This window comes from Orbicella franksi, chromosome 1 (genome assembly GCF_964199315.1).
Source record: "Orbicella franksi chromosome 1, jaOrbFran1.1, whole genome shotgun sequence".
NCBI classification, from domain to species: domain Eukaryota; kingdom Metazoa; phylum Cnidaria; class Anthozoa; order Scleractinia; family Merulinidae; genus Orbicella; species Orbicella franksi.
In genome coordinates, this window is record NC_138145.1 from 20,753,641 (window position 1) to 20,779,605 (window position 25,965).

Consider the following 25,965-nt stretch of genomic DNA (forward strand, 5'->3'; position numbering starts at 1 on the left):
ACTCAGGAGGAAGAGGGTGTGGTGAGGGAAATTGGATGGTACGAAGAGTGTGAATAAGAGAGGGAGTGGGTGGGGTGTAAGAGGGGAGGGGTCCTTTCGACAAGGGGAACTTGAAGTGCGTCAATAATGGTGGATTTTCTCTAGTCAGTCAAAACTAACTTGTATTTGTTTTAGAACAAGCTCACTATATTGACCTTATTATAAGTATAAAGCCTCTAAAAAATAAGATAATTCTGTAGTAATTATGTGGTTGTAATGCTAACCGCACACATCAATTAAGAATCGAAGTTCTTAAGTAAAAATAGATAAAAAAATCACACTTGGTTATTTTAAAATATTAAGAGCACTCGTAGAAAACTAAATCTACTGGAAAAGTTCCTGTAATCTCCTTTTCACACCTTAAAGCGAGATCTCGTTGTCTCAGTACGCTTTGAAATCGGGAATTCATAATAGTAATGATGAAGATGATGATGATGATGATGATACTGCTACTGCTGCTGCTGCTACTGCTGCTGATGATGGTGATGATTAAAAATATTTACACAGGGTAACCACCTCAGTTGTAAAACGGATATCAATGTGGGCCCTAAAAACTTCCGGATATATACACAAGAAAAAGAAATGTGGTACATTCGTTATAGGACCTAACCCCAATACACTACCTTATATTACCACGATAATAGGGACGAAAAAAATAAGTGTAAGTTAATAAAGAACACGCAGATTGGTATATTTGTACAGTACGCCACGAGGATGTGCGTAAATTCATTTTCTCCCTAAAAAAGGAGAGTATCATTTTGGTTTTCGAAATAAGCTAAAATCAGACACTGTTTAAATGGACATTTTGAATGGGTTTTTTTTATATTTTCTTTTTTACAATCCTAAGGTAAGAGCATTTAGTTTAAATGCAGATTTAGACAGAGGCTTTTAACTCACAAAAATATTACTTCTGCTGCTTATGTTTGCATGCTGCGATCAGTGCGCGCTGCATGCGACAAACTTGTACCGTCTACATCCGCTCTAACAACACTCGAGAAAGTATTCATATCGCCCTACAAAGTGTCTTCCTTATCAATCATGTCATCTTCTTGTATGTAAGCGTGTCTTCGGCTCAATTGTTGGTCTTGAGTGGTGTAAAGATCTCCAACCTTGTTCCTGTTCATAAATCGTCGGGCAATGCGGTACTTGACAAATAAAACGGCTAGGGCTATGATTGCAATCAGACCAAATCCTCCAGCGGCTGCCACGCCACCAATGAGTGCCCCGGTTTGTTTGTTTTGATCGGTATCTACGATAGCAATTTCAAGAAACAAGCAGTATAACTTGTCACACAAGGTCGCGTAGAATGATATATAATTAGAGCTACTTAGTTAGAACCAGTCTTTAAATGACTTTGTTATGGCCGGGGGAAAGGGCTCACAGTAAGATGGGGCTCAACTTTTAATAGACCACATTCGTATTCTCGGTATTGGACTGGAACTAGCTTGCAATGGAGGCTCATGCGGGGGAATATCATTAAAAAGAGATTAGTGTTTCTTGCAGTTGATAAGACTCCCCGCATTAGCCTCAGTTCCAAGCTAGTTCCAGTCCATTAATGGCCTATTCGAATAGAATGTGTCCAGTATTAATTATATCTACAGCCAGATAGCACTGATTGGTTTACAAACGTCCATGTAACATGAATGGTTTACATTAAATTAATAAGTGACATCAAGGTACTGGAACATTTCCTTTAGGTTTAACGTACCTACTGACATACGCTGTGCAATAAGACACATATTTAACTTACCTCCCGATTGTTGTTCTTCTTTCTTGAACACCAGTGGACCTTGTGTCAAAATGACCTTGTTTGTACTTTCTTCATGCTCTACTTCATCGCGTGTCACATCCCTTTTCTTTCTTTTGTTACCGATTGAGCATCCCTGGCTACACCTGTGTGAATTGTTGGATGCCTGATTTAGCTGCTGCACGCCTAAGAGGGGGCTGAGGTAGTACAGCCTACTAGTTTCAGAAACCCCCTATATCTAGGTTGGAGACGCCGCGTCCTACAGATCAACGAGCAGTTAATTAGTGGTCTGAGCTTGCAGTGTTCAGACCAGGATCATTGCGTTGTGTTCTAAGGCAAGACACTTGACACTCTCCAACCAGAATTGCGCGCTGGGAGGCAACTTGTCGATGGTCTAGCATTTTATCCAGGGGGTATAAAATACTCCTAGGCGCTTCAGAAACCGGGATTAGCTCCGGTGGTAAGACTTAATCTTATGTCTTCACTGGAATGAGTCCACCTTCCTATTTAAATTCAATAATCTCAAATGTTTCTATTTTTTCAGAATTTAATGACAATAATATTTTATATTACGAGTATTTCAGACACCACGCTGGACAAGATACGAATTCACAAATGAATACAAAGTGCACCACATATCCTGGAGAAATGTTTTTACTTATTCACCAGAAAGCTATCAGTGATCTTTATCTGTGCCTCAATTTTAAGTTTCAGTATGTTCCTGTCAACGCACGTTAGTTTTTTGTTTCTTTTCTAGTGCAATGCAGATGTCTACCTATCTATTGTGATCTTTTCTGGTTTTGTTTGCCGTGATAATGATTTGTCAGTAAAAGAATTGTCAACGTTCTCTAATCGTTTCTTTTCCAGTGCAATACAGATGTGTACCTATTGTAATCAGGTGCGGTTTTGTCTACTGTAATAATATAATGATTTGTCAGTGAAATTATAGCTGTAATTAAAACTTAAGTGAAACATACCTGGAAAAGATTCAAACTATTCATTCAAAATTAAGTTGATATACCGTTATGTTTTTTTCTCACCTGGAGTTAGGCGAGTATCTATGACAAGCCAGCAACTCGCAGTGGAAGTACACCGTGTCATAGTCGTTGAAGAATCTGAAGGCTTTGATTTTAAATTCTTGAAAGCTTCGTAAAGTATCGTAGCTGTAGTCCATTGTTGTATCTCGTGGACATCTAAAATGTATTTAAAGCATTCGTATGAACATTGAATTAACATAGAATATTGTAGCGTAAGATTTTGGTTATCTACCGAAGGTTTTAATACATACTTTGCAGCAGTCTTATTGACTCGAGGGCTGGACTGCTTCAACTGCTCCCTGTACCCTTGCTGGCGTATGACTTTGCATCTACATACGTCTACGATCACGAGAAATGCAGGGTACTGTCCCAAAGGCATGATTATTCCGATTTGTTCCCACATGTTCGAGTATATTCGTTTTTAACGCCCAGTTCGCTCGGCCTGTGACCCTCGGCTAGCAGGTGTTTTAATACTTGAAAGTAAATCGCTGATCAGATCTTTGTTCGCAATCAGTGTTAAGTTGACAAGTGCAGACAAGAAATTAGTTCTTCTCTGAAGTTAAAGGGAACCTGACACATACAGATGAACCAACTAATATGGTCAGGTAAGTAAATTAACACGGATCGAAGAATTTGTCGGAGCTTCAAAGGCTTTCAAAACAAATTCAAGCAGGTCTTTAACATTAAAGTCTTAGACGGCATAATGTTATACCGGTTTCTTGCGTCTTTTTTTTTTTTTTTTTTTTCAAATAACAAATTCCTGGCGAAAGGAAAGAAAAATTTAAAATTGTGGATAATTATTGGAGCTTCTTTCACGTTATCTTAGGGAGCACAAAGCCCTTTCAAAGTGTTGTGTTCGTACTACCTACCCATTCTGTATAATGGTGTATTGGGGCCAGGAATAAAAGCTTCCATCTTTAGTGGCCCTGCAGGTTTCAGCCATTATCGTCAGGTCAGCGCTGGACTCCACACTGTACCTTATGTACACAAAATCACTGAGTTCGACTTCCAGTGGGTAATCCTCCTGGGTGTAAGGAGTGTCAAATGACGAACTCTTGTAAAAGTCTATCTTAAAAGTGAGGTTGCCGTATCCCGCTGAAATAAAAATGTGCAAATTTTGTTAATATCTTTGTTAGAATCTCCTCTTAGGAGTATAATTGCCATTTAGGCTGTTAAATGTGTCTAATTCACCTTACAATAAAATTTAAAATAAGTGCAAACAATTTCGGGCATACCTACAACCAAACTGTTCAAATTTGTTGACATGTTGACATGTTGAATTGCATAATGAAACGCCAACGAGATCAAGGGCCTGGGTTCTGGGAAACTGACAAAATCAATCTGACAAAATGCTACGTGGTGTATCTCCAATAGAATCTGCTGTCGGGGCAGGGGTAAACCTGGTCATTGTTTTGCTTGATGCCATGGCACTAGCTTGCCTGCTTTCGACTATACTTTAGTGTCTTTTCGTGCCATTAAGGCAATTCCCACTGTATAGGGTGGAAACAACACTGGCCTGGCCATTTGATGTTTTTTTTTTTTTTCATTCATTCATTCATTCATTCTGTTTATTTGCCTTTTTACTTAATGTACAATATTTATAAATATTTTAATGCATATGTGAGGCGAGGTGACCTCCAGAAACCATCAGGCTTTTATTTAAGACCACCTCGTACATAATAATACGGTTACATAAATAGTGCAACAGTGTGCGGCTTTGCCAGTTCAGTAATTATTTTATAATTATTTTATAATTATATTTATAATTTATGATTGTATAATTATTTTTATATTATTTCTGCGAGTTAGAAGAAAGAAACGATGTCAATTGCAATGAGTTAAAAGTTTCATATACACTGTACCTTCTGTTAAAAAGTAAATAGGTTGAGGAGTGAAACTCAAGCTTAGTAATTTCCTTCTGGAATAGCTGCAGTAAAATGGCAGTTTGATATCATGTGTCCGAGTGATAACGTAGTCGATGATCACAGCGTCCGCTTGAATTTCATTCCAGAAAATGAGATCATCTTGGGTCTCATTGACCAAAGTTCCGCAGCCATTCAGAGAGGTGCTGATCAGCAGATGCGTGTCATTTTGAGTCGCTCTACACGAAGAGTAACGCAAGTGTAGGTGACTAACTTCAAAGAAAGGGAATGTCCTCTTTTCTAACGACACCGTCATATTGCTGTCACCACAGCTAACGGATACGCCAGGCTCTTCACAGAGGCGAAAGAGAGAAAGAAATACAAGGTTATGAAAAAGATTCTAATCAAATAGACTCGTCCTATTGAAAAATTAATTTTTAAAATTCCCAATTATATATAAAATGTCTCAAAGACACCGTGAATAAAAACCTCTTTTTACATCTTTAATTTCCGAAAGAACCGACAGCTATGGATATCACTCTGTCAATTCACCTGTAACATGTATGATGGTGCGGAGATATAGTATAGTTGATCCGCTCATGAAAATATTTGTCAACTAGTACTGTCAATTTGCCTCATATATATTATCAACGCCCGTGGTATGTTTTCAGTTATCGTATTTTAAGTGACATTGCTTACCAACACAGGTCAAATTGTTAGCACCCATAGTTCTCCCTTCCGGACAACCGCAGTAAAATGATCCAGGGATATTGAAGCAATGATGGCTGCAGCCACCATTGTTGATGGAACATTCGTCGATGTCTACGGAGAGAACATGCATAACATAAGTAACAGAATGCAGTCATTAGCTGCCGATATGTATTTGAGGCATTAAGGAAGCGTGGCGATCCGAGTGCTTCGTTCACAAAGGTAAACTCATGACAAATATTTTATCTGCCGGCAGGGAGGTCTGAATTCTTGAAAATGCTGCCCTCAGCCTGCGGCCTCGGACAATATTTTCAAGCCCGAGGTCACAGTTTTTCACTATACGGACTGACCCTAAGCCCGGCGGTATATAACGTGGTCATTTTTTCCTCTCTCTCTCATATAATTTTTGTAACTGTTTGCCTTTTCCATACACGCATCGCGAGCACGTTCCCGTGACCGTGATCAGAGATGGAAAATCCGGACTGCACTAAGGTCCAATCAGATTGCATGATTCGTCAGCGTGCCCCCTTAATGGAAAAAATAAAACGTTTTATTTTGAGCTGTATCGTCTTGAATAGTAGCTTGTCGCGTTTGTAATTCTTTCTAGAAAAACGTTTAAACTACCTATGATTGTTTTTGTTGTTGTTGTTGTTTTTTTGAGTCTCAGTTTTAAACGAACTTGTATTTCTTGCTGCTATGATTTCTGGATTATAATGAAAGGTGAAAGTCAAGATATTCACCTAAACAAGATTTTCCATCAGGGGCCAGTTGATATCCATTAACACAAGAACATGTGTAGCTTCCATAAGTGTTGCTGCAGATTTGCTCACAGTCTGAAGGTAGATGCAGCTCAAACTGAGAAGGATTGGGCAGGACATTAACGCTTGAAGCTGCATAAAAGCTTGAAGGCATCGCTGAAGCAGGAGTCGGATGTATCCCATTCACTGGAAACAGAACGAATAATTAATTCGACAGTGGCGAAAATGCAACGACAACTACAAGCATGGACCTTAATGTTGAGGGACACCATTAGGCCACAAATGTGAGTAAGAATTTTCCGAGGGCTAAGGCAAAGGTGCGCTTGCTTGGGTATGTGCGATGTTTGGGGTTTTGTATGAAACATCAAATACTTCATCTTTCTTATGGTGCACATGACACATCACAGAAATGATGTTTTACACACAGATGAACTTTAATGTCGTTGAGACCAGTTAGGATTTGCTCATCCAACGCAAGAGTATCAATGATTATCAAAAATCAATATTCTTAATCTAAGTCAAAAGAAACAGTCTGCGATAATTAAATCCAAATCGGAATAGAGTGTAGTTTGTTGTAACCCACACGATCAAATAAACAAGTAGATATTAAATTCAGTTGCTATTAGATCGCAATAAAGTAAAATGAAAGAGATTTCAAATAAAAATCATCGTTCTGCTCTTGTCAACTCATTTTCTATCTAGTGCATTCAGAATAACCCAAATAACTCAGTCTTACCTGAAGGAGACCCTGGCGTGGTTGACGCCGGGGCTGTTGGGGTTATCAATGCTACCAAATTCGGAAAAGAACAAAAATATACTTTTTTTTCCATGACGATATAGAGAAAATATGAGATTATTTTAACCGCTTCGGAGTCTTCTAAATTTAATGGCAACTTAACCCTGACTCTAGTTACGGAAAAAAAACGATTTTGCTGAAACACAATTTGGACCGTTTATCCCCAGTAGATATTAGAACGATTAGTTTCTTGTTGTATCGTCTCGAACAAACACAGAGAAATGACTAAGGCGATGACGTGTTTGGTTCCTGAGTAGACGTCATCATCCTCACTGCCTTAGTCTCCTTGAACGCGGTCGGGTAAAACTTCAAGAGCGACTTCGAAATGGCATAAAAAATCGAAGATTCAACAAAATTCGAAACTCTTTGTCCGAAATGCTTCAAGTAGAAAGTATTTTCATTTTAGCCCAAAAAAATTGGGGGCAGTGGGGGAGGGGGCACTTTAATTAGCCCTTTTGAAATCTTGAAGTGTCCGTGCTGGACAACAAAAACGAATTGATAACAAGGTCATAATACCTGGCGTAGGTGATATAACGGTGGTACTTGTGATACTTGTTGTATAGTTCGCTGTGGAAATAAGCAAATAAGGCTGAAAATTACAAGTCGCTGTACCTTGTGCTTGACGACATCGGGAACATTTACATTAGAATTTCAATTTTTTATTGTTTGCCCCATTGCTTTTACGTTTCTCGTTATTATATGGTGTTGATTTTATTGGCGGGAGATCCTGGCAAGTTTTTGCAAACTTTTTTGGGGGATTTCCTATTACAATTTTATAATTTCTGCTATAAAATTATATCTATCTAACGGAGAGCTGGTAATAACATGGCCATAAAAATGATAATACTCATTGAAAGTTATTTTAGTAACTAAAATTAAGACCGTCGAGCAATTAGTTGTTGAGCAAGATCAATTTCATTTTCCTTTAATCTTGAATATATAGTATGAGTGCGAGTTCTTTACTTCGTCAAGTAGATCATTGCATATTTTGGTACCTATGGCTTTTAGCGAGAATTTCCCGTAATGTTTTCTGTGATAATCCCTGTGTAGTTAATTAACAGATCTTGTGTCATAATGGTGTAGATCTCTATTTTGTAAAAAGTAATTGTAAAATGAGTATGTTAGTCATGTTCCCAGTATTATTTACAGTTTTAACAAGGTTGCCTGTTCGCTTATTTATCTTGTCTTCCTTTGTATCCTCACCTCCTCCATTTCCACAATAACGTGAATAGCAGAATGATGTTGGACCAAGTTCGTACACGTAAAATCCACTGCAGTTACGAACACGAATGCTCGTAGACCAAGAACAGCAAGAAGAATACCACTCAAAGCACACCGTAGCGTGCACAGCTCCGTCAGCTACAGAGGGATGTGAGCCACTCAACCAGCCCGGGTAATACGTACCGCATTGATAGAGCCCTACACATGATGTGGCCATCTGAGTCCCCGCTGCCCCGCGAAACCGATACCAACCAAATGGAAGATTATTATCGCACTGGTAATAACCGAAGTATCCGGAAAAGTGTATTCCTCTAGCTGCGTCTTCCAGATATGAGTGGTTGGCGCATTCTGTCAGAACATCAAGGAAACAAAAAAATTATACTAATAATTAAAAAAAAAATGCAATTGCTCGAGGAATCTTTTGTTCAATTAAGTAATTATTTCCATTTGAGTAAGAAAACGGCGCATCTTTCCACGATCGCTTACAATGTGGGAATAAATTACGTTCACTTTGATATTGATAATCATAGAAGGCATAGCTGATAGAAGGAAATGGCTAGTCAGAATAACCCAAATAACTCAGTCTTACCTGAAAGAGACCCTGGCGTAGTTGACGCCGACGCTGTTGGGATTATCGATGCTAGCAAATTCGGAAAAGAACAAAAAGATACTTTTATTTCCATGACGATATAGAGAAAATATGAGATTATTTTAACTGTTTCGGAGTCTTCTGAATGGAAACTTAACCTTGACTCTAGTTACCGTCGGAAAAGAAACAATTTTGCTGAAACACTAATTGGACCCTTTATCCCCAATAGATATTAGAACGATTAGTTTCTTGTGCTATCGTCTCAAACAAACACAAAGAAATGACTAAGGCGATGACGTGTTTGGTTCCTGAGTAGACATCATCATCTTCACTGCCTTAGTCTCCTTGAACGCGGACGGGTAAAACTTCAAGAGCGACTTCGAAATGGCATAAAAAATCGAAGATTCAACAAAATTCGAAACTCTTTGTCCGAAATGCTTCAAGTAGAAAGTATTTTCATTTTAGCCCAAAAAAATTGGGGGCAGTGGGGGAGGGGGCACTTTAATTAGCCCTTTTGAAATCTTGAAGTGTCCGTGCTGGACAACAAAAACGAATTGATAACAAGGTCATAATACCTGGCGTAGGTGATATAACGGTGGTACTTGTGATACTTGTTGTATAGTTCGCTGTGGAAATAAGCAAATAAGGCTGAAAATTACAAGTCGCTGTACCTTGTGCTTGACGACATCGGGAACATTTACATTAGAATTTCAATTTTTTATTGTTTGCCCCATTGCTTTTACATTTCTCGTTATTATATGGTGTTGATTTTATTGGCGGGAGATCCTGGCAAGTTTTTGCAAACTTTTTTGGGGGATTTCCTATTACAATTTTATAATTTCTGCTATAAAATTATATCTATCTAACGGAGAGCTGGTAATAACATGGCCATAAAAATGATAATACTCATTGAAAGTTATTTTAGTAACTAAAATTAAGACCGTCGAGCAATTAGTTGTTGAGCAAGATCAATTTCATTTTCCTTTAATCTTGAATATATAGTATGAGTGCGAGTTCTTTACTTCGTCAAGTAGATCATTGCATATTTTGGTACCTATGGCTTTTAGCGAGAATTTCCCGTAATGTTTTCTGTGATAATCCCTGTGTAGTTAATTAACAGATCTTGTGTCATAATGGTGTAGATCTCTATTTTGTAAAAAGTAATTGTAAAATGAGTATGTTAGTCATGTTCTCAGTATTATTTACAGTTTTAACAAGGTTGCCTGTTCGCTTATTTATCTTGTCTTCCTTTGTATCCTCACCTCCTCCATTTCCACAATAACGTGAATAGCAGTATGATGTTGGACCAAGTTCGTACACGTAAAATCCACTGCAGTTACGAACACGAATGCTCGTAGACCAAGAACAGCAAGAAGAATAATAATCAAAACACACTGTAGCATGCACAGCTCCGTCAGCTACAGAGGGATGTGAGCCACTCAACCAGCCCGGGTAAAGCGTGCCGCATCGATAGTACCCTACACATGATGTGGCCATCTGAGTCCCCGCTGCCCCGCGAAACCGATACCAACCAAATGGAAGATTGTTATCGCACTGGTAATAACCGAAGTATCCAGAAAAGTGCATTCCTCTAGCGGCGTCTTCCAGGTACGAGTGGTTGGAGCATTCTGTCAGAACATCAAGGAAAGAAAAAAACTACACTGATATAACTTGAAAGAGTTTGTAAGCCTATAAAACTACAGTAAAATGAGTTTTATGATTTTAAAAGTTGGCCATAAAGGCATTCCATTCGTTCTGTGACAAAAAAAAAATCGTCTTCTGTGGGGAAAAGAATCCCTGTGAGAATTTTTCAACCAGAAATTTGGTCCGGAAAGATAACTGGAGTTGAGATAATGTACGGCTTATTACCGTTTCAATGGAAACTATCCGTATGGTAAAATCAGTGTGCTGGGTCAGACCCCAAAACAGCAAACAAAAATAGAAAACAAAGAACTTTGCCAAGTTTTCTTACTATTTCCCTCAATTAATTATGTAAAAGGAAAACAAATACTACAAACCCGATGAATATGACGATACTGAGCTGGAAGATACAGTTTGGCCTGTGAATGAAAAATGAAAGAGTGTTGTTAGGATAGTTTTTGGGCAAACTGTTAAAAAAGTGTCACTCAGAAATTTTACAACGTAAAGTAAAAAGCCTGATCTTCTCACATGCACAGCGGAGAGAACAGCTGTCAAAAGCCAACGTTTCGCTGATGATCTCATCAGAGGGCGTTTTTCCTTTTCCTTATAGCAAGAAAATGCTTTAAACTTAAATGGTTTAATAATGTCTTCATATTTGGACTCTTCAAGAGAATAGCCGCTTCATTATCGCTTAGACTATTCAATTGGACAATGCCAATAGGGTAAAAGCCGATCTTCATCAAGGCGGACTACTGAAACGGTTTTTAGCATTAATCAATCAATTAATTTGTTGTATCAGGAGCCATAATCGGGGACGGAGACCGTAAGCCTTGGGATCCGCGCGCACCTATGATATGGGACAATTTTTCTATTTTTAGAACAAATTGCGCCATCCTGACGTCATATATCCGCGCGGATCCACGCACATGTCGGGGGCTCTCGCGGGGATGTTGTCACGTCGCGTGATCAAATGGTGAGAGTTGAGAGACCTTGAGAGATTATCTTGCGTATTTTTCACAGCGATGGCAGGGAATAAGGCAGGGAATACGAACCAGGGCGGTTATATGTAGTTTTATGCTCTGAGCTAACGGAAAAGGTGGGTTTTTCAGGGTCGAAAATAAGACTTCAATCTCGCGCTGGGAATGAATAATAAGATCTGCTCGCGCTAGTTTTAAGCTTACACGTACGCGTATGTTTTTCCGTTTGTTCTGACTTAAGAATATAGCAAGAAAACTCTCTACTCTGGTATCGAGTTAATTTGTGAGTTTCTCAGACAATGGTTAATCATAACCAAAACCTGTTTTGATGGTTTCTTATTGTTTCTGCTCGTTTGGTGAGTTTGCAAAAGTTTTTGAAAGGAAAGTCTGACGCGTACAATTAGCTCATTTGCATAGTGCAGCTCGTGCACTTTCAAGTCCGAGTCGGTGTTTTCAATTGCCAACAAATCTTGACAAAGATTTCTTTCTTTATGTTTTGTGCTGAGATGCTGCAACAAATTTCACGAACGCAAAAAAAGGCTACTAACATCATGTGGGGGAGTTCTTCAACATAAGCATGGTGATGTTTTACACTGCGAAAATGAAAATAGACAAGGAGTTTTGCTACGAGCATTCGTGTTCGTAACTGCAGAGGGATGCGAGCCATTCAACCAGCCCGGCGCATGCGAAGTGCATCGATTTTTGCCTACGCATGATGTGGGCATCTCAGTCCCCGCTGCCCCGCGAAACCGATACCAGCCAGATGGAAGATAATTATCGCATTGGTAATAACTGTAGTAACCATTATAAAATCCCATTCCTCCGACGGAGTCTTCCAGGTACGAGTGTTGGGAGCATTCTGGTGGGAACATCGAACAAAGAGGTGTCATGAAAACAACAGCAACAACTACAGAGAGTTTGAAAGCCGTTAAAGTATTTGATTTGTGGGAAAATGAGTGTGGCCGATGTCGTTGAAAAGTTTGGCATAACAAAAAGATAATGGTGGTCTCTGCGAAAAAATGATTAGTACCGTTTTCTCAATCCGGAAATTTTGGTCCAGAAAAATGACGTGAGTTGAGATAAGTTGATATTCCCCAGCTATGATCAATTACGGTAATTAACTGTAACAAAGACACAGAGAAACAGAAAAAGTATTCATATTTCAACCTGATAGATGCGACGAACTTGCGCTTGCAGATGCAGGCGAGCCTGTGGTTGAAAAATAAAAAAGCTTCTTAGTTTAAAATGTGTTTTTAAGGAAACTTTCAAAGTAGCATCCCTAGAAATCTTAAAACGAAACTTATTACCTAGATCTTCTCACTAGTGATGTCTGTCCTCACATGGACAGACATACCAGCTACGCATCGCAACTATAGCAACGAATAACTAAAACTTACCTGACCGCCGGATGTTCGTTACGTTGTATACCAAGTCACCAAAATGTCCCGTTTTCAAGGCTAATAGATAGACGCGGCCATGTAATCATGACGCTATTTACATGTCAATGATCATAGTTAAGAGTGAAGCCTTGTATTAATTGGGAATACCTAAATCTAGTTACAACAATATTAGACGTTATGAACATATGCCCATGAGTGACATAAGCGAGATAAGGCCGTCCTTTTTTGGAGGGTATATGCGTAAGGTACCTTGCCGGACCCAACCTACCACTGTATCCAGCTGTTGAAGAGGAAATTGAATACTGCCACTGCCACGGCAAACTACGCTTAGATCTTGAATGGCTAGCACATTCATCAACGTCTGCGAAGAGGTAAGAAAATTAGTAGCACTTCTCATTTGCTTTCTGTGAGATCAACTTTCCTTCTGTAGCTTTACAAACGTGCAAATGCCTCTACTGTACGAGAGTGATGTCTTACAATTTATTTCTTACCTAGTAGACAGCTTTGTATTCCGCAGTTACTCTTAATATAACAAGTGTGAGGTAGTAGTGTGTACCTTTTTACTTCCGGAATTAGGGAGAAATCTTAGGATAGAAAAACGATAATCTGGAAGTGGGACGTGTTTCTTTCGTTGCTAAATTTGCTTGTATTGAATAACAGTAGTCTCTATTAATCAGATCAATTATGAATCGTTCCTTGTGAATATCAGAGTATCTGACAACGACTGGCTTTCTTGAGGCTATAAGTTAATTCTTATATAATTATCATTGTGTAAAATAACGTCTAAAATTCCACCTTCAGTTTTACTTCTCTAGCTTGTTACGGCTTGCTTGTCTATAAGAATGAACTCGATAGCTGGCGGCTCCCTGCAAATATTGTTGTATTGTTTGTGTCCTTTATTTAAACTAGAAATGTTTCCTATTCGGCTGAGCAAAGCGAAAAGGGACTAGAATTATACTCTAGCAACGGATTTCTAGTATTCCAACGCTCGTTATGTCGTGTCGATAATTTGGATGAGAAGCCAGGAGAATACGACTAAGGAAATTAAAGGGGGACTATAATGTTACAGCCAATCTTTAGTTGCACTGCGGGGACAAAATCGCGGTTGAATTTGATTCTCAAATCTGGAAGTTCTATCAATGTTATCAGCCCTCAGTCATAACGTATAACATACCAACACAACTTGTAAATCCTGGAGGAGCAAGAGAAGAACCAACAGGGCAAACTCCGTCTACAGGGAAACCCCAGTCGCTCGCGGACGTGATGCCTGGTGTGGGTGGCCCATCATACGAACAGCCTTGTCCTACAACTGCACCGTGGTCTATCAAGATAGCGTATGATCCGTTCATGCTCAATGCTGCCTTAGGCGTAGCAAAGTGCAGTACCGTGCGGTTGCTGTCGATAATGACGTACTGAGAGAGTGTGTCCACTTTATAAACTGTATAACTGCTGGGCTGCAGGACGAGTCGGATGTAGGCCGACGAACGAGGTTTCTTTATCTGTATGATTGATTTAGATAGTTTATGAGCTAGCCTTGCAAAAATATTGCAAGACTCGTAGAAATACACAGTGATATTGCACACTAAACTGTTTAACAAGGGTAATAATATTAACTTGGATCACTGAAAACAGTTCCAGCCATAGAACCTCATAATGGCAGATATTATAAGAAAGAGTTTAAGATATTAACCACCAAACATATTTATGAAACTGTCTATGTAACAAACTGTGCGTAAATATCAGGAACTTTTCAGTCACGTTTAAGTACGTTACCATAGGTTCAAGTTATTTTTTAAAACATCTTAAAACGAACCAGTGCTTTATCCACCTGAAATGCTTTACACCAGGACATTTAGAAAAACAGCTACCTGCTGTATGGCTATTCGAACGCTTACTTATTAACAGTACATAACACTTAATATCCACGAAAATTAGATTCAAGATCAATTAACATTTTCCATGGTTGCAGTGTAAAATATTGGGCGCTCCCAAAAGACTTCATTTCTTACCACTCGATCAAACTGAATACTCCACCATATCCAGCCTGGTCCAATTTCACTGATGGGTTTAGTCGGCGACTGTGATCCCAAGATCACTTGAGGTGTATTACCTAGAAAGTGAATACGGTTTAAATTGCTTGTTAGGCTTGATGAAACATATTGGCTTTTTTGAGTTACTTAAGTATTAGCCTTACATGTATATGTCTCTTGTGCTCGGTATAACACAAAGGCCGACATGGAACGGAAAACGCTGCGAGATACAGAAACCGCACCCTTTTAAGTTATTTCGATTTTATATAGAGGATAACAATATACACTTACTTAGTCCCACAAGAATAGTGACACAATGCAATGAACTCTGTAACCTGTCAAAAATCAATGTAATAATATCGTTAAGCCAGCAATGCTTTATAAAGGCTCCTGCAGTTTTGAGAGAGTCGCAGTATAAATCTTTAATTGTGCTTGCATTCATACGATTACTTATGTTTATTTCGACTTCTTTAAACAGAGACTTAAGGACGGTGCCTACTTTTGTTAGTGCGCACACGTTCTGCGCATCACGCAAGGCATTGTTTAATCGCCACGCGCGCGCTGGGTTGACATGACACAATCAACCACGCTACCAAGTACACGACTAAATTGAAAGCAAAATTTTTCTTCTGTGACCAAATCAAGTTTAATGAACCTGTGCTTAAACCAGGAACACCAGAACAGCAGCATATCGCTAACCACTAACTGTTAACGTCTTCCAGCTGAAAAACTAGCTGTTATCTGTCGAAAATTATACTGAAATCCAACTGTAAACATGTACCTGCTGATGGCGTAGTGCGAGCGCAAAACAAGTGCGAGATACCCAAATGTTTTACTTACTGGGGAGGTGACAGGAAAAAATGTAACAGGCACCGTAAAAAGTTTAAAAAAGGATCAATAACTTAAAAAAACGCGTGGTTACCCTTATATTTTATGTTATGAAATGGAAGTGACAAGCCTATTCAGCAGGTGATTAGTTTCTGGTTGTGAGCAAAAGATATTTAGACTGTACTTTAGCTGAAACAGAGGAAGGCTGTCAGAGCCGCTAAAAGTGCTGTTGCAACGATTTTGTTATTAAAAACGTACCAAAAATGGGTTTTATGTTACCATTTACTATGTAGTTTTCAGATTTTTATAAGTGTGTTTGCTTTTCTGTATGTAAAGACGAATTCTAAAGAAGACTGTGAGAAAATATCCTCTCCTTCTATTTTCAGAAAAATGCTGATGTCAGCATTTTTGTTGAGATTCAAGGCTAATTATCTCGAAAAAATGCGTGGCTACCCTCTTTTTTCTTTATGGATTCCCATAGCCCTTGCAAAGATCTACTTTTTCCGCAAGGTCCTAACCTGGCGCAAAAACCTTTGTATTTAGTAGGAACCGTCCTTAACTATGGAATTCGTTTACAATTTTTTGCGTTCAGCTAAACCTTACCCATTAGAGTCTACCGCCTGGAAGCAGAACAGATTCTGTCCAAATTGATACTGGCCAGGATACCACGTGACATTCCTGTAGTAGATGCCTTGATGATAACGTAAAGACGTAATTTGCATTCCAGGTGGAGAAGAAGTGGCTATCTCGACAACGCTGAAGTTGTTTAAAAAAGTGAGCACGCGGTTAGAAACGACAACTGGTCCTAATTGCAACAACAACAATATTTATTTGTCCCATGAAAAAAAAAAAAAAAGAAAAAAAAAATAGACCGGAACAACAGACTGGTTAATACTATTAAACTAGACCGTAGCTGCCCAAGATCATCATAAAGGGCTAAACACTATGAAGTGTTGTTTTAAGATCAGCTGATTGCCCTTCAATGACTAAGAATTATCAAGCTCTACGTTCTTTGAGAGAATTTGAACATGGCTAAGAAGAAGGATGCAGTATAGAGTTCCTTTGAGATCAGAACTGATACATTGGTTCTCGGTCGTTCAGGGAAGGCTTTTTTAACAATGCAAAGACGCCCTTTTTCACTATCATTGCTGAATGATTTTTTACCCATCATTTCTTTCTTCAGATCGAAAAGGATTGCTTTTGAGCTGGCAGCAAAAAGTGCCTGACAACCGAACCATAAGTACGTAATAAGAGCTCATCAATCCCAGTTATCTCACGATAACTTACTGTTTTGCGAAGTCAGCAAGTTGCACCTCGATGACTGCCGTATATGCCGAGCCGATCTGAATCTCGGAACATTCGCCATCTTGAGGGGTGGAGTCAGTAAATACGGGTATGTCGTCACAAGGACCAGACTGACCGTTTATTATCACAAGAAACTGTAGTCCCGCAGCGCTATATGGTCGGACGTTATCAAAGTTTGTAGTTCCTGCTGGAAAATCCTCCAAGGTCAACGTTACAGCATAAGTTCCCGCTGTTCCATTTTCACCTCCATATTTCAAAACGCAGCTTATCTAGAACAACAAATGCACAACAGTTTCATTTGAAAATGTGGGAGGCGCGGTGGTCTCATGGGATCGAGCGGTCCGGGTTCGAGCCCTGGCCGGGGACATTGTGTTGTGTTCTTGGGCAAGACAATTTACTCTCACAGTGCCCCTCTCCACCCAGGTGTATAAATGGGTACCGGCGAACTTAATGCTGGGGGTAGCCCTGCGATGGACTAGCATCCCATCCAGGGGGGAGTAGAAATACTCCTAGTCGCTTCATGCTACAGAAACCGGGATAAGCTCCGGCCTGATGGGCCACTTGGCTCGCATGCAGACTTTACCTTCATTTGAAAATAATTTAAGTTGCATACATCTCTCTGTGGTTATCTTTACTCCAACAGCAATGGAGGCAGTTAAATTTTATTTAAGGATGCATGTAGTGAACCTGTTAGCCTACTTTCAGCTGGTGTCATTCACGGAAGGTAAACAAAAACATTAAAGATATTTTCAGTTACTCTTACTTGAAAAGAAACTACCGTTTTCGATCAAAATTAAATATACCGACCGTTTTAATCATCCATCCAGCCAGCTATTCATCTTGCCCTCTCTCCTACCCTCCGTCATTAGTTTGTTCACTCCTTTCAGGTTCCTCTCCAGGGTATTTGCGGACAAAATTGACTTTGTTTTCTCATTTTATACACCATATACTTTCTCTTTTGTGTCGTGCTGTATATATCTCGGGCAGTGGGCCCTCTAGATAAACCTTCCCCAAAAAGTATTCTAATAGTTTAAAGAATTACCTCTTCAAGTGAACCATAAGGAAAACTATCGCTTGGTATTGAGGACTCTGCATCGCTTGCCCAACGACATTTTACCGTATCTCCATCGGGATCTTCAACTGGGATTCGAATTTCCTTGGGGCAACCCTCTTGAAAGCGGACGATAGCCAGGCTCCTTGTTACCGGAGATGAGTTAATTTTTCCATTATCTGATCGTGGAGTGAGGTCAATTTCCCCAGAAACAAGCCATTGCCCGCCATACCGAGCTAACGAAATCCAACAGCAGCTCGTGTAACTGTAGATCAAGACCAAATCAGAATATTTTAAATCTGCTGGCATGGCACTGATTAAGGGGCCTGACTACCTTTTAAGTTTTGAAAATAATACTTTGATACTGCTCGCTGCTGGTTTCGTTTTAAATTTTTACGCTTCTCTCATAACAAGAAAAACATGATGAAATTCATTTATTTAGTAGACTTGTTGCATAAAAAAGAAATTATTTTCGGTTAACAGAAGTACAAAATGACAAAGAAAACGAATACGAAATTAAATTAAAACTAGAAAAAAGTGTCTGTGAAGTGGCAAATTGAGGAGCAAAGTATTGTGCGTCTTTGGATAATCACTGCTAGAACGCGTAGCTGGGTGCTTTTGGGGCTCTGGTTTTGTGATCAGGATATCTCGGGTTTTAGCCCTCCCCCTTGCCACTGACTTGCCATTGATGTGTTCTCAGGACCCCTGAGTTCAACTCCTCGGTTACGCCTTGCGAATAGCCAACTAGTCAGCTTACTGAGACCTCAATTATTCAACTCTTTTTCGTCTGTTTGAGTGTCTGATGCTGTAGCTCGTGTAAAACTGATGTCACTTGGGGGCTAAAACAAAACTTGAACCAAGCTACCAACCAATTTTCAAATTGTCGCGTGTATATGAATGAATAACTTTAAGATGGATAAAAGAACAACGCTCCAGAGAATATCACGTGGTTGGAAATGGGAAAACAAACCGCCCAAGCTAAAAAGGTCTATCAGAGGACATACCTCACAGTCCACTCCGAGTTGTATGATGGAAAAGTATAAGTGAAATTGTTTTCCCCCATGGACCAATCTTCAGTGCTACTGAAGTCAGTACAGTAAAATCCAGTATCTGCAAGGTATATGGTGTTACACTGTGGATTGGAAGCGTCGCTGCAAGTTGCTCTCCATGAATCTCCATATCCAATAAGGGCTCTCTGACTTTTCGTATTCTCGTCGCAGTAATATGAATTAGAGTACGATCTTCGAAAAGCCAGTTTAAAGGTAAAAGTGACCTAATAAAATGGAGCAAATTGACAACAATTAATGGAAAAAAAAACCTTGAATATTTTTTTAATTATCTTTTATCAGCTCATTGAGAGGAACTTTGAATTATCTATCTTAAACTATAATATTGCTGGCAAATGAGGTGCGCGCGGAATTTGAGCACGCTTATATCATCAGAAAAACCTAAGTAAACGTTACCTTCGCTCACTGTAATTTTTAATATAGTTCTCACTGGAATGCAAAGATAACCTAGATTGTGGAACAACGCAATGAACTTACGGTCAGTTTTAAAAGAATCACTAAGTTATTATAAAATATTAAACATCTAAAATAAAAACCAATTATAAGTCTAGAAACCTCACAATGCTATGGATTGCGAATTTAAAGTTTCCGGATGGCACACAAAGAGCGCCGGAATTTAACTTCTTTCTCCTTCAAAGCCGCCTGTCTCGACTATCTTGAGAGGTTAACACAGAAAGGACACATCATAAGTTGATAAGTTTAAAAAGCTATCAACTGAGTTGGTTGAAAGCTACCCACCCTTTCTGTACGTTGTTGTGCAAGACTTAGCTTGAACATTTTTCATTTGGCAACATTTGCTCTTATAAATTCATAGATCCGATTAAATGAAAGTCTCTTTGGGACAAAATGGTAGACACCGATCACTGGAATACATCATAATCACTGGAATAAAATAATAATCACACACACCAAAGATACAGTAAATAAAACGACGCATAAGGTAACCAATACTAGCCTTGTACTAACGCGTTCTTCAGATGATCAGGAACAATGCGAAGAGATCTTAAGGGACGATTACATTTTTTATATACATTACAAGATACTGCTTTTAAGAAATAGAAAACATGTACCGTGTTTCTATCGAGTTAATAGAAAGACTCGTGAAAGTTTGAGAGAACTCGAAAAAGCTGTGGAGACACGAGCCCTGTCGGCTCGTGTTTCCACAGCTTTTTCGGGCTTTTTTGTTTCACAGCTTTTTCGAAAGATTTTTCGCTTTTTCGAGCTTCTTCGTTCCACAGCTTTTTCGAGTTCTCCCAAACTTTCTATTAGACAGTTAGACAGTTAGATTATGAGCTCGAGATTTCTATTTAAACAATGAAGTGTTTCTGTCGAGGAACTATCGGCTGATAGTTGCCCCGCGGAAATTTAATGTTCCTAAAACAAATATGTTAGTTTTAATGAGAACATCAAATTTCCAAGGGGCAACTATCAGCCGATAGCTCCTCGACAGAAACACTCTATTGTCTTTATTGTTCACCACTAAATTTTCTTCCGCGCGCCAGTTCAAAAATCATATTGAATTATTTTCAAAATGTAAAATTCGAAAAAGAAAACAAACAAAAACCCACTTAATACAATTTTAGTCGTTAATTTTTTATAAGCCCGCTTGTTTACAGAAAAAAAATTTTCACGGTCGAGTACTATCCATCCGGGTATTTTCTTCAGACGGACACTATGGGCTAATAGTGTCTCACTATTGATAAACACTATTCCGTCACGTGATCACTTTAAACCAGTAAGAATCGGAGAAACTTTAGTGATGAATTATCACGCATGAAAATCGAGAGCGAATTAATTGTTTCAGTATATCCGACTTTATCTAAATCCTCTTCACAAACTTCGATATCGTGGTTCAGTTCTAAAATGTTAAGCCAGGCCATGACTTACAAGAGGACTTGATTGCACGCGTGTAAGCCATATATGGTGATTCAATACAGTCAGTTACTCGTGTGTTATAAAATAAGTACGCTAGAGGGGAGTTAATGGGGGTAGACAAAACCGCCCATCCGTGCTAGTGTCAAAGCACTACGAAGCACTACAAAGCGTTACTTTGTGTTGCAGCGAAATGCAAATGTTTTTGTGTTGATTTTACCATGAATGCTCTAATGCATAACAGGTAATTGTAATTTGTAATTTGCTGAATTTTTCGTGACGAAAAATGACATTTAAACCAACTTTAATAAAAAAGACCTAAAGATAGAGGACACCAACATGTCCGGCGACTTCGGCTGTGTGATGGATCAACGCGAACTGGTAGGCAAGGCCAAAATTCGAAACTGATCCGCAAATCCTTTAAATTTATCACAAAATTTCGCAATCCTTTGGCTTTTCAAGGTCAAATCCGTCGATCCGTGAATCTATTCACTCACCCACTCCCTTCCTTTAGCCTACTTTAGTGCAAAGCCAGAGTCAAGTATTCAAACGTGATGGGAAACACGCTTGTTTTCGCATCGCCCCTAGAGACGGCTTATTAACTTGCATAAATTATCAGAAGGGTGGACAAACGCACTCAATTTCCAAGAAACGGCCACAGTCGGCTGCGTGTGAAGAGGGAAATATTTGAAATAATTGTTACATACAGTTGTGCAGTTGCAACGGCATCAAAACTTAAAATTAAACATCTGGGCAAACTAAAAAGAGCTACTTGTTCAATTCAACCTTGTTTAAATAGCTAAGGCATGAGTTGCAACAGTACTTGGTAGCGCGTGCAATTTACGCAATCCTTCAATACAATACTCGTGTCATTTCAGACAATGTAAATTATGCAGTCTACTTTACAGCCAAGTTCACAGTATTGATATTAAACCATGACCCGAGGCGAGCAAAAAGGGACTAACTTATGTTAGATTAAGTCGCGTCTACAAATAACTTGCTAATATGGATGATTATATTATCAGGAATGCGAACAATCTTTCCTAGAAATGGACACAGTTGGCTAAGTATAATAACGAAAATATCTGCAATGCTAATAGATAACATTTTGCGGTTGCAGAGGCATTGAAATCCAAATTAAACGGGTGGGCAAAGCGGCATTTTTCGTTTGAATTTGGTGACATGCACCGTCTGAAGAAAAATATCTAGAGTCCTATCAGTGATCTTATCAGCTAGTATTAATTTTATTCGTGAAAACTGACTAACTTCAGGTGATATTAAGACTACTATGAAGTAATCGCAAAGATCTTTCCAGAGCGCATCATGAACAGAGTTCTTTCTCTTAATAGCGGGATGCATTTTACTTACATAAACCGTCTTTTTTGCAAAGTTGCCATTAATTTTTACTCTCGTTAATTGTGCGTTCGGGAAAGACTTGTGGGCGTATTTATATGCTAAGTGTCGAGAACTAGTATCGTGCAATCTTCGGAATGATGCTTTGGAAATATTTGCTTTTCACAAAAGCGCTAATTTATGGTTAGTTCACGGGAACAATGTATTATCACAAGTAACTGTCAACTTTATTGTCAATTTTCACTCTTGAATCTGTGGGGTCGAGAATCCTAATGCAATATAAGGCGAGATTGTTGTCATCATTTTGTTAGCGAACGGGACTTTGAGCGCGATGCCCAACGAGTTTGCCAAGCAGAAAGGTCTCTGATGATCGAGTCCCTTGGCCGGGACAAAACGAGCTGCGTAAGACCAGCCATGAACAATGTATTATCATTAAGTTTTTAAAGGTGAAAATAGTAAAACACTAGCTCATGCAACTAAAATCGCTGCCAAAATCGCCACCGTTTCAACATATGTCCTGGCAATGAAAAGTACAACAGTTCCATAACTTCAAGACCTTCAAACTAGTATCGCGAATGTTGAAATTCCAGTGTAGTAGTGAGGACCCTGCAGTCGCGACGGTCTTCTCACGAAACTGGTATCTTATACAAGTAGATTCAGGCTTTCGCTTTCTTTCAGTTAAAAAAATGGCCTAAGCAATGAAGGATGTGATTCTATGTCAGCGTAGATTACACTAGCTTGAGAAGAGGATAACGAGCTCATCTCCAGAGAATGCGTTGCTAAGATGCTGCGGGAGCGCCATGGACAGAGGGAAAAAAATCTTAGACTAAAAAAAAAAAAACCGGAACTTTTAACATACTGAAATACATTGAAAAGGGGCTAGCCTGTACGGGTACGTAAGGAAATATAAAGCAATGAATGTACTTGTCCTTAAGAGGCGAGCAGAGAAAGGCTCAATAGCATACAAGACTTGACGGCTGGTTAATATAGGGTGTGAGATTTTTTTGAGCGGCCTCCAGCCACTCTGTTGAGCCTACACCCTGGTTAAGGGAGTAGTCTGTAAAATGCCCTGCCACGTGTACTGAGGACGGCTACAGACGCCAGTAAAAACGGATACAACAGAGCTCATTGAAAAAGACATGATAAACCTTGAATTGGATCAGACTCCATGATGGATTAGCTATTGAAGAAACTCATTAGTATTTGGGATCAAAGGCAGCCTCAGCAGTAAATGAAAGAGGACTCTGTCCGATCGCTGTTCATAACTTGTTTCAATGCAATATTTTTGGCGCATACAAACTTCACATTTTTTTGAAAGGAAGATGTGTGGTACAAATCAGACATCAATGACAAAATTATGATTCAGCCCATTGTAGTTTCAGCTGCCTAGTTATCGACCCAAAACTTGTTAAAAGCTCACGCTTTGTATCAATGCCTCTACCAAAAGGATTTGCACAAGCAGCTTCTTAGGTGTTTTTGAAACAACCTGCCTACGATCAATAATCAATTTAATGTAACAGTATTCTGCTGTACATGTGAATCGCTCATTAAACAAGCCGCAAACTGCTGAAAATAGTCAGCTTCAAACTTCCACACCCATCTGCTATCGCAGTATTTATGTAGTTTAACAAGGAAGCGATTCAGACTATAAAAAGTAATTTCTTGCGAGTACAAAAAGACGCGCAGTTGCAGTGATTTTACAAGTACCTCGAGTGGCATTTGCACAAGGGTCGTGGAAAATGTTTATTTGCTTCTCTAGTATCCAAGAGCATTCGCGAGTAGCGAGCCAGAAAGTTTCTGCTAAAAACTTTTCAACAAATGAGCAGCAATCGCTCAAAGTATCTCCATGAAGTGATCCCATTATAACTAGATTCTAAATGACCATTACGGGCTTTGTCTATATACTTATAATTAGTGGCTGGTGTGAAGTTGGGTATAGTACTCTACCGTGTTGCTGCTGAAGCCCGGAGTCGGAGCCCATGAGATACTGCCAAAACGAAAATGCGATGCCTCCCCCGACGATAGCCATAGCAGGAGAGTCAGGAGAGAAAGGAAGCTCGCTGACTCGCAGCTCGTCATCTTGTTATTGAAGAACCTGCTTCGCGTTTATTTTACCTGACTTCTCAGTGAATAAAAATCAAGGTCAGTATAACAAGCGCTCAAAGCACGACAAGCTAACTTTGAAGCTGCCAATCAAAATCATTGAGGCGTATACATCGTCTACTAACAAATTATCCATAGTCTGGAGACGTTTTGGAAAACCGCATTTTTTGAAGCTCATTTCTGTTGAAATTAAAGTAACCATGAATTGAAATATGTGATCGATTCAACAATAAAATATACCAGATATATGGCAGACTACTTTTGATAAGTAATGATATTAAACTGAAAGTCTCTAGACTTGCTGTCGAGAAAGAACTTAACGTGGTTTTGAACAACTTAAGCTGTAAAGTTAGCTCTTCTACCTTCTCTTCCCCTCCCCCACGCCCTTTATTATTACACGCGGGTATTGGCTAAACGAAGGTTTGCTCCATTTTCCGACAACATGACATTCGTTAGCAGGGCTTGAAGAAGAATCTGCTCTGTAAAGACAAAAGACGCTATTGTCGCCCGAAAAAGAAACTCATACATACTAACTCATTGTAATTGACAGACAGTTCCCTAAGTGATTAGTTTTGTTTGTGTCAGGGCTGGTTTAAGGTATGAACCCCCGCTGGCGGAGAGGTAACAATAGGCTCTTGGAGTGTTCAGTTAATCTTTGCTGTGCCAGCGTTTTAAGTGAAGCAGTAGTGATAAGAAGTAAAAGTGTTTTCCTTTCATCACGAATTTGAGTTACCACAAAATATTTCAACAGTATAGTCGATGCGATTCTTATATTAAGAAAGAATTGAGAAATTATTGGGAAATCAACTGTAGCAGTTTCGTTAACCGGAAGTGTTGACGTCACACTGATTGAACTGCTGGGCAGTAAGGGCGCTAGGCAGCTGTTCATAGAAAGGTGGTTATGGAGAAATAAACTAAATCTTGTTTACAAATTTGATCTTTGGGTTTCAGTTTTTGAATTCTTATTTTAATTTACTACTCATACGCGGAAATAGATGTGTAGCTCGAACTAATTTTCAAAATTGTCTGTGGTTAGCTACCGTCGCACCTTTGAGAAAGCGGCTTTTGTAGAATACCGAGTCCTCTGTGAATTCAAATCAATCAGTATTGTGAAGCTACGTTAATGCAGCCACTAAAAGCTATTCAAGAATTACCGCAGGCTGTATAAGGGTGCAGTGTGTGCACATACTAATTGGATGTAACAGATACTACAAACGGCCCTGATTCAATTGAAGACTTTTATCTTAAGATTGCTTTGTGAATAAAGATTATGTACGTACATGGGCATTTGGTCTCGGTCTTCCCAAAATTTTCCCTTCTCCAAGGATAGCTAGGCATTTAAAGTTAAACTGAGAAACTACCATCGCTTCCATCTAAGCATGAACACGTGTCGCCGAAACATGTTCTGATTGGGTGTCAAACGTGGCATGATTGGTCATCAAATATTTGAAGTTTAGCAGACCGTAACTCGAACTTTCGCGCTCAAAATGTTCACGATCAACAAATACGGACGATACCAATATATTTTCATGGTTATACTAGAAGTAAAACTACTTTCCTGAAAGGCGTATGTATGCATAT

General features: G+C 39.2%; 1 protein-coding gene across 1 annotated transcript; it reads right to left on the minus strand.

The window, feature by feature from the left end:
* Positions 1–25,889, minus strand: LOC145486032 (uncharacterized). The gene is made up of 26 exons (XM_081464767.1): positions 24,229–25,889; positions 18,994–19,262; positions 17,981–18,254; positions 16,921–17,207; positions 16,237–16,389; positions 15,097–15,140; positions 14,785–14,885; positions 13,950–14,274; positions 13,044–13,136; positions 12,543–12,584; positions 12,004–12,234; positions 11,580–11,610; positions 10,776–11,077; positions 10,020–10,385; positions 9,333–9,383; positions 8,758–8,808; positions 8,151–8,516; positions 7,464–7,514; positions 6,888–6,938; positions 6,134–6,337; positions 5,385–5,507; positions 4,686–5,036; positions 3,693–3,918; positions 2,827–2,979; positions 1,790–1,932; positions 1–1,288 (listed from the first exon to the last, which is right to left on the minus strand). The coding sequence occupies exons 1-26, from the start codon at positions 24,358–24,360 to the stop codon at positions 1,053–1,055; spliced, it is 4,656 nt and encodes a 1,551-aa protein (XP_081320893.1). The 5' UTR covers positions 24,361–25,889; the 3' UTR covers positions 1–1,052.
* Positions 25,890–25,965: the final 76 nt, after the last annotated feature.